Source organism: Mustela putorius, unplaced genomic scaffold (assembly GCF_011764305.1).
Source record: "Mustela putorius furo isolate JIRA1106 unplaced genomic scaffold, ASM1176430v1.1 tig00003858_pilon_pilon_pilon, whole genome shotgun sequence".
NCBI lineage: Eukaryota > Metazoa > Chordata > Mammalia > Carnivora > Mustelidae > Mustela > Mustela putorius.
Window position 1 is genome coordinate 53778982 of NW_025422010.1, and position 13155 is coordinate 53792136.

General features: G+C 47.1%; 1 protein-coding gene across 1 annotated transcript in view; it reads right to left on the reverse strand.

The window, feature by feature from the left end:
* The window catches only part of KDSR (3-ketodihydrosphingosine reductase), a 39498-nt gene that overhangs the window by 22971 nt on the left and 3372 nt on the right, over positions 1 to 13155 (reverse strand). Inside the window, exons 2-5 of the mRNA XM_045065702.1 lie at positions 10826 to 10915; positions 8371 to 8427; positions 4141 to 4206; positions 3866 to 3961 (exon numbers count right to left, since the gene is read on the reverse strand). Of these exons, the coding sequence (XP_044921637.1) occupies positions 3866 to 3961; positions 4141 to 4206; positions 8371 to 8427; positions 10826 to 10915 (309 nt within the window). The remainder of the gene's footprint in view (positions 1 to 3865; positions 3962 to 4140; positions 4207 to 8370; positions 8428 to 10825; positions 10916 to 13155) is intronic.

Here is a 13155-nt window from a genome sequence, read left to right on the forward strand (position 1 = left end):
CTCAGTCTGTTAAGAGTCTGACTCTCAGATCATGAGATCCAGCCCCACATCCGGTTCTGCCCTCAGCAGGAGTCTTCTTGGATATTCTCTCCCTCTTCCCCTTCTCCCACTCCTTCTCTCTCTCTCTCTCTCTCATTCAAATAAGTATTTAAAATCTTAAAAAAAAAAAAAGATACAAATGTAGCCCTACATCTATTAAAGACATTGAATTACAGTTAGAAAACTTTCCATAGAGATAAGGTAAGATAAGGCTTCACTAAATTCTAGCAAATTTTAGTAAATTCTAGCAAACATTTAAGGAAGGATAGCATCAATTCTATACAAATCCTTCCAGAAAACTGAAGAGGAGGGACTACTTTCCTACTTATGCAAGATGCAAGCATTACCTTTACACAATTATCAGAAAATAACAATACAAGAAAAGAAAACTCCAACTAATATCCCTCAAGAACACAAAAGGGATTAATAGCCAAGTGGGGTCGAGCCCAGGAATGCAAGACTGGTTTAACATTGGAAATGAATCAGTATAATTCACCATATCAACTAAAAAAACAACTCTGTGATCATCCCAATAGAAAAAGGACCTGACAAAATTCAACCTCCGTTCCTTATAAAAATTCTCTCAGCAGGGGCACCTGGGTGGCTTAGTCAGTTAAGCATCCAACTCCTGATTTTGGCTCAGGTCATGATCTCAGGGTCCTGGGATCCGGCCCCGTGTTGGGCCCTGCACTGGGTGTGGAATGTGCTTAAGATTCTCTCCCTCTCCCTCTCTCTCTGCCCCTCCCCACCCCCGACTTGTGCATGTTCTCTCTCAAAAACACACAAACAAAAAACACAACCAAAAACCAAAAAACTCTCAGCAGACTTGGAATTGAAGTTTCTCAACTTGGTACAGGGCATCGGGCCAAACACAACAAAAGAGAACAGAACTACAAAACATCATACTTAATGGCAAAAAAGATGTTTTCTCCCAAGATCAGGAACACCACAAGCCATGTCTGCTCTCACCACTTCTACTCTGTGCTGGACGCTCTCGCTGGTACAACAAGGGTGCCCAGATGGGAACAGAAAAAGTAAAACTAACGCACATGACACGATTTTAAATGCAGAAAATCTAGACCAGAATTAATGTGAGCACTAGAATTAATAATGGACTTTAGCAACTCTGCAAGATCAACACACAAAAATCAATTGAATTTCTCTACATTAGCAATGAACACTCAGAAACTAACATCAAAAATACCATTTCTAGGGGCGCCTGGGTGGCTCAGTGGGTTAAGCCGCTGCCTTCGGCTCAGGTCATGATCTCAGGGTCCTGGGATCGAGCCCCGCATCGGGCTCTCTGCTCAGCAGGGAGCCTGCTGCCTCCTCTCTCTCTACCTGCCTCTCTGCCTACTTGTGATCTCTCTCTGTCAAATAAATAAATAAAATCTTTAAAAAAAAAATACAATTTCTAATGGCATCAGAAAATGGGAAATATAGAAAAATGAGGTGCAAGACCCATACTCTGAAAACCACAGAAGACTGCTGAGAGAAATGAAAGAAAATTTAGATAAATGGAAACATATACCATGTTCAGAGGTTAAAAGGCTTGATATTGTTAAGAATCAGCTCTCCCCACGTGGATTCATAGAGGCAATGTCATCCCAATCAAAAAGTGAAAATAATTATCACTAACAACCACAGGGAGATAAAACAGGATATTGCTCTAAGAATCCACAAAGAAAACTATTAAACAGCAAAATTAAGAGAGGTGCCCTGGTGCTCCCCAAGACCATCTTCAGTTTGAGTGACTCCCAGGGCGGCCTCCCGGACGCCACACCTCGGCGTACCCATGACTCAGATTTATGGCAGCCAGAGGGCACGAGGCACAATCAGCAAGGGCAAGAGGCACCAGGGTCAGAGTCCAGAGGAAGCAGGCACAAGTTTCCAAGAGGCCTCTCCCCAGGGAGCCACGCGGCACGTGCTGAGGTCCCCCAGCTGTGAGCTGTGACCCCACAGTCAACCAGCCTGTGCAGGGAACCCTTGTGCTGGGGACCCTGTGAGCCTCAGTCAAGTTCAAACGAGATAAGCAACCAAAACAACACAATCAAGTAAAAAAAGAAGAGAGAATTCATGTTACATAAACATGGAACTCTTGTCTCCAGAAAACGCATCAGACCTGGCAGTGTGGGTTCCGGCAGGACTTCTGGACGAGGAGCCTTGACCAAAATGCTGCAGACTGAGACATACAGGGGGAGAGTAAGGGGGGGGGGGCAGGTGTGGGCCAGACAGAGGGACGCCCCGAGTACAGTGGCCTGATGCCTGCGTTCAGGGCAGTTGGGAAGAGGCCTTGTCACTGGGACAGAGGCCACAGGCTTTGGGTTACCAAAGTCTGGGTCTCGCTGGGGCAGGACCACTTCCAACAGCCCCTCGTGTGCCCCTCTCCACCCCCCGCCCCCTCATTCCGAGTTTACCCCCAAATGCCCCCACGTCACCACCCCCTGCCCGGCCTCTGACACCGTCTACCCAGTGCCCTGCCACAGCAGGCACAAAGAGCCTCTCAACACCGGAACACACCATGCCTGGCAGGGCTCAGGCCTCTTCAAGGGTTTTGGACTAAAAGCCAAATTCCCCGTGGTGGCCTTCAAGGGCCCAGGCCTCCTGGCCCCTGCTCCACCCCACCATGCTCCAGAAGCTGACCCCTCACCCCCCAGACCTCCTCAGCCTCCGCCCCCCGCCCCATACTGGCCTCCTGGTGAGCTCACCGCCCACACTCGGTCAGGGTGAGTCTGCGGATTCCCCCTCCGTTAGCTGCTCTCTCTCTCTGTCTCATACACACACACAAGCACACACTCCTTCATGCGCACACACTCACTCACACTCACACCGTCCACACACACTCCCACACACCCGACTGCGCGGGCCACCTCCGCAGTCTCCGCCGTCTTCCCCAGCGGACTGCACCCAGCTGCGGGAACCGGCCCCCACCTCTCCCCGATAACCTGCGGTCAAGGCGAGCGGCCCCGACCACCGCCTTTCATGCCGAGTTGATAAAGGGGCCGGCCGACACTCGGGCCACAGAGAAGGCAGCCCTCTGCTCCCAGCTCCCGGCAAACGTGACCTTCGCAGAGTAAAACATCCAAATCCACTAGGGCGGGTCATGAAGGAAAAGACAGTTGAGGCAACGTCCACTAAAAAACTCTCCTGGACTCTAGAAGGACTACACAACTGCTGTCCACTTAACTGAGAGCGGACAGAGATTACTAAGAGACAGTCCCTGGCAAATCTGTTTAAAAATACAAACCAAAATAGGATGGGTTATCTTTTCGTCTTGACTTCGCAACCTTAAACTTTGCTGGCTTACCGCTGTTCCAAACCCTGATGGCTGAGGTGAGAATCCAGCATCTCTCGGCTCACAGAGAGCCTCTTGCAGAGAGGCCCGCGGTGAATGGTCACCGTGATGCATGTCAGGCTGGGGGTCGTACAGCCGGGCGGACCAAGGTCCAGAGACACATCAAAGCTCTTAAGTTTGGATGGTCATGGCACTGGGACCAAAACCTTGTCCAACCTTCCCCCAGCCTTCTAAAGCTTCTAGAAAATTTGAATGCATTTTATCTGTTTCAATTGCAAAGCCTTCCCCTGTGGCCCTGCTCTGCTTGGAGCGTATGAGTTGCTCGATGAACAAAAAGCAAATGGCGGGCCACCTGGGTGGCTCAGTGGATTCAAGCCTCTGCCTTCGGCTTGGGTCATGATCTCAGGGTCCTCGGGCTCTCTGCTCGGTGGGGAGCCTGCTTCCTCCTCTCTCTCTCTGACTGCCTCTCTGCCTGCCTCTCTGTCAAATAAAGAAAACTTAAAAAAAAAAAAAAAGCAAATGGCTACTTACCTCAAAAGTACTAACTTCAAGATCTTCAAATTTTCCCGAAAGTGACATTCCTGCACAGTTCACAAGCATGTCTACTGGGCCCAGTTTCTCCTGTGCCTGGAAAAATTTATGAGAGCAGGCAAGAAGTAAAACAAGAGAAGAATCACTTTGTAGCAAATCAATGACAACAACTATCAAAGTGACAGAGATGACTTGTCAGTTCCCAGCCACACACCAGAATGGGAAGAACCAACTGAAAGGCAAGTGAATGAGTTCCAGCTAGCCCAGCCTCTTACTTGTTTTATGACGTTCTCTACTTGGCTGTAGTCTTGAGAAACGTCAACGGATATACAAAGCACCACCTGTTAGGAAGAGAAAAAAAAATGATCAAAGCCACGCAGGTGTCTGAAAGGAATTTTTAAAGAATTTTTTTAAAGTAAAGGCAATTCTTTCCAATAGCTGGGAAGTCTGACTCTGTAGGCACAGATTGCACTGTTGGAAATCTGCTGACAGCGCAACTGTGGAGCCTAATTTTCTTGGCAGTTTTCACAGAAAACTCTCTTGCGCAAACTCAAAAACATGTCTTAAGAAATGTGGGTCAAAGTACATGCTTTCGGGTGTAAGATAAATAAGTTCCAGGGGTCTCATGTACAGAACACTGGCTACCAACAGTAACGACTCTAGTGTGTACGTGAGATCCCCAGAAGAGCAGCTCTTAGGTGCTCTCGACACACACGCGAAGGAACCGTGTGAGGTGACGGGTGTGTGAATCAACTTCACGGGGCAAGCATTTCACGACGCCAACGTGCATCAAGTCATCACACTGTGCCCCTTAAGTGCATACAATTTTCATCAGTTTCACCCGGAAACAGAAAGGAAAAGAAATGTAAAAATCTCCTCTGGGCATGCCTCTGATCTGCAGTGACTGACAGCAGCTCTGAGACCAGCTGCGGCCCGACGTGGAGGGAGGCCTGGGCCACGAGGAGGTAAGTGGAACCCTGCGGGCAGGGACATGTTCCGTGTCTGGATTTCAGCGCCACTTTTACATGTATACATCTGTCAAAAGCCATCACGCTGTACTTTTCACATGGATGTGGTTTACTGGACATCAATTACAGCTCCGGCCGTTAAAAAGAACACAGAAATTACATAAAGAATAAATAAAGTGTATATGAATTGCATCTCAAGTTGTTAACATCTAAGGTCGTTAAAAATAAAAACAATAAATCTAATAAATAAGCTCAAAAAAATACTCCCCTTGGAGCAGTCCCCAAGCTCTGATGGCCCTGCTGGGGCTCCGCTTTGTCAGGGGGAATAGAGACAAGCAAACACCACCTACTCGCAAAAGCCACCTTAGTTTGAGTCTGAGCCCAGACTTTTATCTTTCAAGGCCAAGGGTCCCTCGGGGCTTGTGGGAGCTTGAGGTGCCTGATTTTGGGAGCTTGAGGTGCCTGATTTTGGATGAGCCGTCCACTCCCAGGGGTCACCAATCAAGCCCCAGAGCCCACCCAGTCCGAATGGGGCCACGCAAAGGGGTTCCAGGGCCGACAGACGCCAGGAAGAGCCCAGCCCAGGCTGGCCACGGAAAACAGTTCCGTTCAGTCTCTGGAAAGGAAGAAGGGAAGGAAGGGAAAAAGGAAGGGGGAGGAAAAAAAGCACTTATTTCCGTGCTTACTTGGACAAAAATTGATAAAATAGCAGTTCAAAATACTAATGAGGACTAACAATGAGCTATTGTTTTAATTTCCCTTTTTGGATAACGTTTTCAAATCCAGAGCTTAGCCTCTGACATCGGAATGTTCTGTGCTCCAAGGGGGGGTTGCGGAGAGAAGCAGAAAGGCATTTCTCCACTTCTCAGTCTTTCCGTGAGTTCTGGGTGGAGACTGGCCACCGAGCTGGGGGACAGACAGAAGGACTGTGCACAGGAGGGCACGTCCACACGTCCACTTCCACTCGCGCGCCCGTGCGTGGCTGCTAGTTGAAGGGGGTGCGGTGCGGGAGAAGGAGCTGGTGCAGGCGCCGGCCTCACCGGCTCCGGCCAGGGTGTCAGAAGCCAGTGACCACAAAGCTCCCTTCCAGCTCTGAAAAGACACGACGCAAGGACTAAAGCCACGACACGAGGGGGCTGCCCGACAACCTGATGCGGCGGGCAGGAAGTCGAATCTGATGCAGGAAGGAGCGCCGTCCACAGGAGCTAAATCCCTAAGGAAAGGAAACGGCCCCCTTCGCAAATGTGACCTGGAATATTCCAGAGGAGCTGCCCTTGGGTTTTATTCCTGTAACCAGGATTTTTATACGAGGCTTTTTATATAGTATTAGATCATTTACTATAAATAAAAGCTAACCCACAGATAAGCAAAATTAAAAAAAAAGGGGGGGGGTTCACAAATCACCAGGAAAAACGTGTCCCCGCGGCTCTGCTTGTGCTAAGCTGTGCAGCGAAGGCCTTCTGGCCCGGCCCAGCCCGTCCTCCCTTTCCCTGACGGAGGCGCCAGGAACTTGCCACATGACCTCAAGCCTTCTGATGGCTGAGGCGGGGGCGGGAGTCGGGGCGAACGCGGCCAGGGCAGGGCGAGGCTGCGGACAGCAGGCCTGGCCTTCAGCCAGGAGCACGCGAGCGCCGCGCTTTGACAGGAGACGTCTTCCTCGATCAGCACTCACATGACTATGGAATAAAAGAAAACGGGGAGATTTGCTGAGATGGCAGCTTTCCGAAGCTCTCGGGCTCCAGGGGAGGGGACACAGAAGCCAAGGTACTGGGGAAGACGCCGCACATGGACACGAGGAGATGCAGACGATGACCTCTACCTGCAGCACAGGGCGCCAAAGCAGAGGACACGGCGGCGGCACCGCCTGAGGGACGACTGTGGACCAGTGGGTCCCTAGACCGCTACAGCAGTTACAAAAGGCGAGGCTGATTTATTTTTCTTGATGTGGAAAGAGCTCTCACGTATTTTGGAATACGGGATTTGGAATACTAAAACTACAGTGTGGGGCATGGGTGGCTCAGTAGGTTAGGCGTCTGACCCTTGCTTTCAGCTCAGGTCAGGATCTCGGAGTGTTGGGTGGTGGGATCGAGCCCTACACCGGGCTCTGCATTCACTCTATGTGGAGTCTGCTTGAGAGTCTTTCCCTCTCCCTCCCCCTCTGCTCCGCCCCCTGAGCTCACACACTCTTTCTCTCAAATTAATAAAGTATTTTTTAAAAAATAATTTAAAATTTTCAAAAAAATACAGTGAAATACCATTTAAAACCCATCCGAAAGGCAAAAATTAGTAAGCCTGCCAATACCAAGTGTTGGCAAGGATGTGAGGCAACAGGAGGCCTGGAGCACTACGGGTGGGCGTGCGCCCACTCCGCTAAAGCGGAAGATGCGTGTGCGCTGTAACTGTACCTCCACAATTCCATTTCCAGACACAGATATCCTTGCACACATGCACAGAGACATGGAGAAAAACTTCAGTAACAGCAAGATGTAAAACTAACCAAAAAGCTGGAAACAAAATATCCACCAACAGTAGAACTGATGAACAACAGGTCTTCTAAATATATCCAGGAAAATGTTACATAGCAGTAAAAAATGGATAAACTAAGACTTTATGCAACAATGCAGAAATATCTCTAAAGCAGTCTCTAGGGAAGAAATCAAGTTGCACAAAAATACCTAGAGAATGACGTCCTACAAATCTACGGAGGCAGAAAGCAGATTAGGAATTGCCTGGGGCTGGGGGGCTGGGAGGAATGGGGGTGACAAGGTCCCGACTTTCTTTACGGGGTGACAGGAAAGCTCTAAAGCGATTCTGGCGCAGGTGGTGCAACTCTGCGGGTAGGCGCTGAATCGTACACTTGAACCGGTGAACTCAATGGTATGTGAGGTATGCCTCAAAAAGTCTGACAAAAAAAATAAGAATGGAGCCATCAAGTTCAAAGAGAAGCAGAAATAAACAGTATCTTATTTAGGGTTATGTGCACCCTCTAGTGAAATTATGAAAAGAGCAAAGGATGCATCAACATATAAATCAGGGGCTGCCTCCAGAAATGAGACCAGAGGATATGGGCAGCTGACATGGGCTCCCAGAGGGCGCTCCGGGGGCCCAGTACATCTCATTTCTTAAGCTGGGTGATAAGTGCCACAGTAACCTGTTATTCTGTTTTATATATATATACATACACACCATTTTATTCATTAAAAAATACCATAACCAAAAAATTAAATGTAGTGCCCCTTTCCCCTTAAGTGTTTATATAAAGTTACCTTAAATAAATAACTGAAATAAAATCACTTTCTAGAAAAACATTATTTGATCATTGGTGCGTGTAAATCAAAGTCTATCGTTTTTGGTAACAACCCGAACTCGAAGATAACTCAAAAGACTTCGCTTTTTAAAAAACTGTCTAATACGTATCTTAACTAGGAAAATCCTACGTGCTTTACATGAACTATTTGCAGTTCAAACAACACTTTTCTTCCCTCTACACAGCTGCGCTGACTAGTTCAGAAAATGTATCCCGAAGACGGATCATACCTGTTTATCATTAATAGAGTGCTTTTCAATTTCTTTCTTTGCCTGCAGCAACTTGTCCTGAAAGCAACAGACAACAATTAGTTCTGGTGATTGTCTATTTGTCTGCTTGTTTGTTTAAATGAGGCGAAAAAGCAATTATTTGTGTAAGTATTTATTACAGTTCAGAAAACTCTCAAGACAGCCTCTGTACTGTACAGCTATGGGCCACAGGGTATGAAAGAAAGGAGCTATAAAGTTATGTTCGGCTATGATTAAGTGATAGCAAGGGTTTTCTGAAAGATAACAGAAAAATAAATGAACTGCAAAATCCCAATTAACAGTACTAATTGCTGACGGGCACCATCTCAATGCTAATAAATGTTTGGATCTGACATCAGTGAGTGTGACATAAACCAAGAACCCCCACATGGCCCTGCTATATCCTGTGATCCCACGTCAAGCGTGCTTTTGTGAGAGTGTCCGATATCTTCCTCCTCTCCCATAAAAGCAAATATACTAAAAAAAATCACTCTTTTAGATAGATTGAGGAAACCTAATCCTGGCTACTTTCCGAGAATAATCTTGAACAAGAAAAGCCATCCTGTAACTGAGAGATTCTTCCAAGGTCTCAATTTTGCTTGTCTGGCTCATTTTTCAAGAAGAGAGATATATCAGTTGGCAGTTCACAATTTGTTCTAAAAGTTGTGATTTAAAAACATCAGGGGCGCCTGGGTGGCTCAGTGGGTTAAGCCACTGCTTTCGGCTCAGGTCACGATCTCAGGGTTCTGGGATCGAGTCATGCATTGGGCTCTCTGCTCAGCAGGGAGCCTGCCTGCTTCTCTGCCTGCTTGTGATTTCTCTCTTCTGTCAAACAAACAAATAAAATCTTAAAAAAAAAAAAAAAAAAATCAAGACAGCTAGAGAAGAAGAGAGGAGGGGAATCCTCCAGAAAGACACGTGGGCTTCTGAACATGGATGTGTCTATAGTAAAATAATATTCTATTAATAAAGATAGACACAACTTGCCTTTGTCACAATTAGAATAAACAATTATATTAGAAAATAAAGAATTTCTGGAAGCCAGAAGGCTCATCTGCTCATTCATGTCTAGCAATGCAAGGACCCACAGAAAGAGCCTTTGAGCACCTGAAACTTGGGGCCACCCCTGCTTCCTTTTCATCGGTCTTGTATCAAATATCAACATTGTTTACATCTCAAATAATGCCATTTTATTAAAGTTATGTTTTCTGGGTGCCTTGGTGGCTCAATTGGCTAAGCGTCTGCCTTGGGCTCAGGTCATGATCCCAGGGTCCTGGGATCGAGCCCCGCATCAGGCTCCCTGCTCGGCCGGAAGCCTGCTTCTCCCTCTGCCCCTCTTCTTCACTCGTGCTCTCTCAATCTCTCTCTCAAAAGTAAATAAACAAAGTCATTAATAACATAAAATAAAGTGATATTTTCCTTCCCATAAAGTGGCTTTAATGCCAAAGCAAATTCACTGTTAGAGATATCAGGACAAACGGGAAGTAGCAATTCTGCCTTTCTTGATTTTAAGAAGAAATTATGAACATTGAAGCCTAATTCTGTGCCAATATTTAAACATTCCCCCCCTTCCCGAGGTGCTCCTGGGTAGCTGTGTACCCCCACCTGAGTGGCCGGTCACCCCACTGTTGCCCTCCTTTGGCATATGAGAATCCGAAGTCCCCTGGCAAAGATGCCACACAGGCGTCCCCACCCCTCCCGCCACCTCCCTGCATGTCTCCATCCCACAGCTCTGTTTTGAGCACCCGCCAGGAGCCACGCACGGCGCCAGGCACGGAACAACGGCAGGTGGCTGACAACACCGCCACGGTCGCCTCCCCCACCGCGCCTCCCCCCGCCTCCCCGGAGCGAGAGGACTCCACAACTGTTCGTGTGAACACAGTGTCATTGCTTTGGCTGCGGAAACAACTTTGGCAAGAATCACGGACCCCGGGGGGATAAAAAAGAAAGAAAGAAAGAAAAGAAAAACAGACCTTGTGTCGACTTGACACAGAAAAACACACGTTTTGCTACAGTGCTGGGGAGCAACAAGAGTCCCTGGTGGAGTGTGGGTTTCATTAGAGATGGACATCATCTGGATAATCAGCAAATTCCAGAGCGACACCTGCCCGTCCTGATGAGGACGCGGCTACCAGCCCTGTGATGGGCCCTGCCGCCTCCTCCCGGCAGGCGGACGCCCTCCCTGGCTCCCTGAGGCCTCTCCCACCCAAAAGCGCAGAGCCTCCCATGTTGCCTAACAGTTGGTGAAACTAAATAAATATTTGTGAAGCTGGCCTGGCTTCAACTGAGAAGTCTTTGCCCCGAATATGAGAAACAACCAGTGGTTCAAAAATCACACCTGGAACCAGAAATCCAAATCCCAGGACACGGGCACCGCCTCTCCCGTAAATCTAAAGCCGAATAATTTAGTGGGTAACGACATGCCCAGAAGACTTACCTCATTCCGTGCCACCAGAGTTATGAACGCTCCTTGCTTATAGCACTCGATAGCGATACACTTTCCAATACCACTGGAGCCCCCTGTAACCTAAAAGCAAAAATAATAATCTTCTTAGCTCTCGAAATTTCCCTTCTCCGGGAAGTTCATTTAAAATGACAATGGGCTCAAAAACCCAATCTACGAGAACCAGACTTTTCGTGCTCGTAGTTTCTTCATCCCAGACTTCACGAAAGAAGAGCAAATATGAAAGATGTCCCTGTTAGCGGGTCCTGCTGCTGCTGTCTGCAGTACTAGACTATCAACTGCACACCTATGTTTCTCTGCATTCACTGGAAGGAGAGTGCCCTATAAACCGAGCTAATAAAAAATACATTAGGCTACCTCTGGGTCCAAATTCAAACGAATCTTATTTTCTTACTGCATATCTTCTGTATGACTATCTTCAAAAGAGATGCAAAGAAGAGCCACCTGGACAGATCATCTAATATTTTACATGATTGCTTATTATAAAAAAAATAAGGTTTGGGAAATATTAAAAGGTAAAATCTTCCTTCTTGTACTATTCTGCTCCTCACAATCTAGCTCAGCCCTACTGGCTGTCTTTGAGTTCCATGCCCCCTCCAACCACAGGGCCTTTGCACATTCTACTTCCCTGCCAGAAAGGCTCTTCTCCCCCTCTTTTCATCCAGCTGGCTCCCATTCACCCATTAAATCTCAGCGCAGGGGCACCTGGGTGGTTAGGTAGGGTGAGCACGGTTCCGGCTCAGACCATGATCTCATGGGTCCTGGGATCCAGCCCTGCTTTGCCGGGCTTGGTGCTCAGCAGGCAGTGTGCTTGGGATTCTCTCTCTGTGCATGTCCCCCTAACCCCATCAAAAAAATAAATCTTTGGGCACCTGGGTGGCTCAGTGGGTTAGGCCGCTGCCTTCGGCTCAGGTCATGATCTCGGGGTCATGGGATCGAGTCCCGCATCGGGCTCTCTGCTCAGCGGGGAGCCTGCTTCCCTTCCTCTCTCTCTGCCTGCCTCTCCGTCTACTTGTGATTTCTCTCTGTCAAATAAATAAATAAAATCTTAAAAAAATAAAATAAAATAAAATAAATCTTAAAAAAAAAAAAAAAATCTCAGCTCAAACATCACCTCCTCAGGAAAACCTTGACTGACTGCCCCTTCCCTAACTACAACCCACCTTCTAGCACTGCATCCTTTTTCCTTTATGGCACTTACATACTCAAACAGCCATGCATTTATTTGTGTGATTATTTGATTCAAGGCCACTTCTCCTATCACTGCCTCATTAATGCCAGAAAAATACCATCTCCATTTCTGCTCCCACTATATCCCTAGCACTTAAGAGGACAGTGCCTGGCAAATAGGAAGGGCTTGATATACATTTACCTTCATAAGACAAATGCAGTATTATCTTTCTAGTCATTTTTCCTTTGAAATTATATATTATAGGGGAAGAGAATGGGGGCCCAGGGTTGTCCGGTGGAGGGAGTGGGAAAGTAATGAGAGAGGTATCTGACCTTACATGGTATCATATCCTACTTTAAAAATACATATATCGGGGCACCTGGGTGGCTCAGCTGGTTAGGCGTCTGCCTTTGGCTCAGGTCATGATCCCAGGAACCTGGAATCAAGCCCCACATTGGGCTCCTCACTCAGCGGGGACCTTGATTCTCCCTCTGCCTGCTGCTCCCCCTGTTTGTGTGCTCTCTCTCTCTCTCTCTGACAAATAAATAAAATCTTTAAAAATAACCAGAATAGGATAGAATAGAATAAAAAATACGTATCAAAATGTTTTATGTCAAAAAACTAAAAGGCTTCACTATATATATTACATCAAGGAGAGAGAGGTACTAAAACTTAGTTGACGATTTCCCTCTAACAGACATTCGGATTATTTCAAATGTTTTACTGTTAGATATAAATCATGCTGTAATGAACATCCTTGACCCCATCTCAATGATTTTAAAATTATCACAAAGCCACTTCTATACAAAGTACCAGTCTCCATGGATGCTGAGGGTCCCCTACTTCTCTTTGGCCTCAAGTCCTCACCACTGAAGAGACTTCCTTGGCAGGTAATTAACCAATTATCTCCAGAAGGTTACTGTAAAAATCTACCTGCTGCCCTAGCCAACAGTTGCCTCTGAGGAGCTCTTTGCTGCTGAGATATTTCTTTTTATTTTTTTTTTTAAAGACTTTTTAAAATTTATTTGACAGACATATCACAAGTAGGCAGAGAGGCAGGCAGAGAGAGAGAGGAGGAGGAGGCAGGCTCCCTGCCGACATCAGAGAGCCTGATGCGGGAGTAGATCCCAGG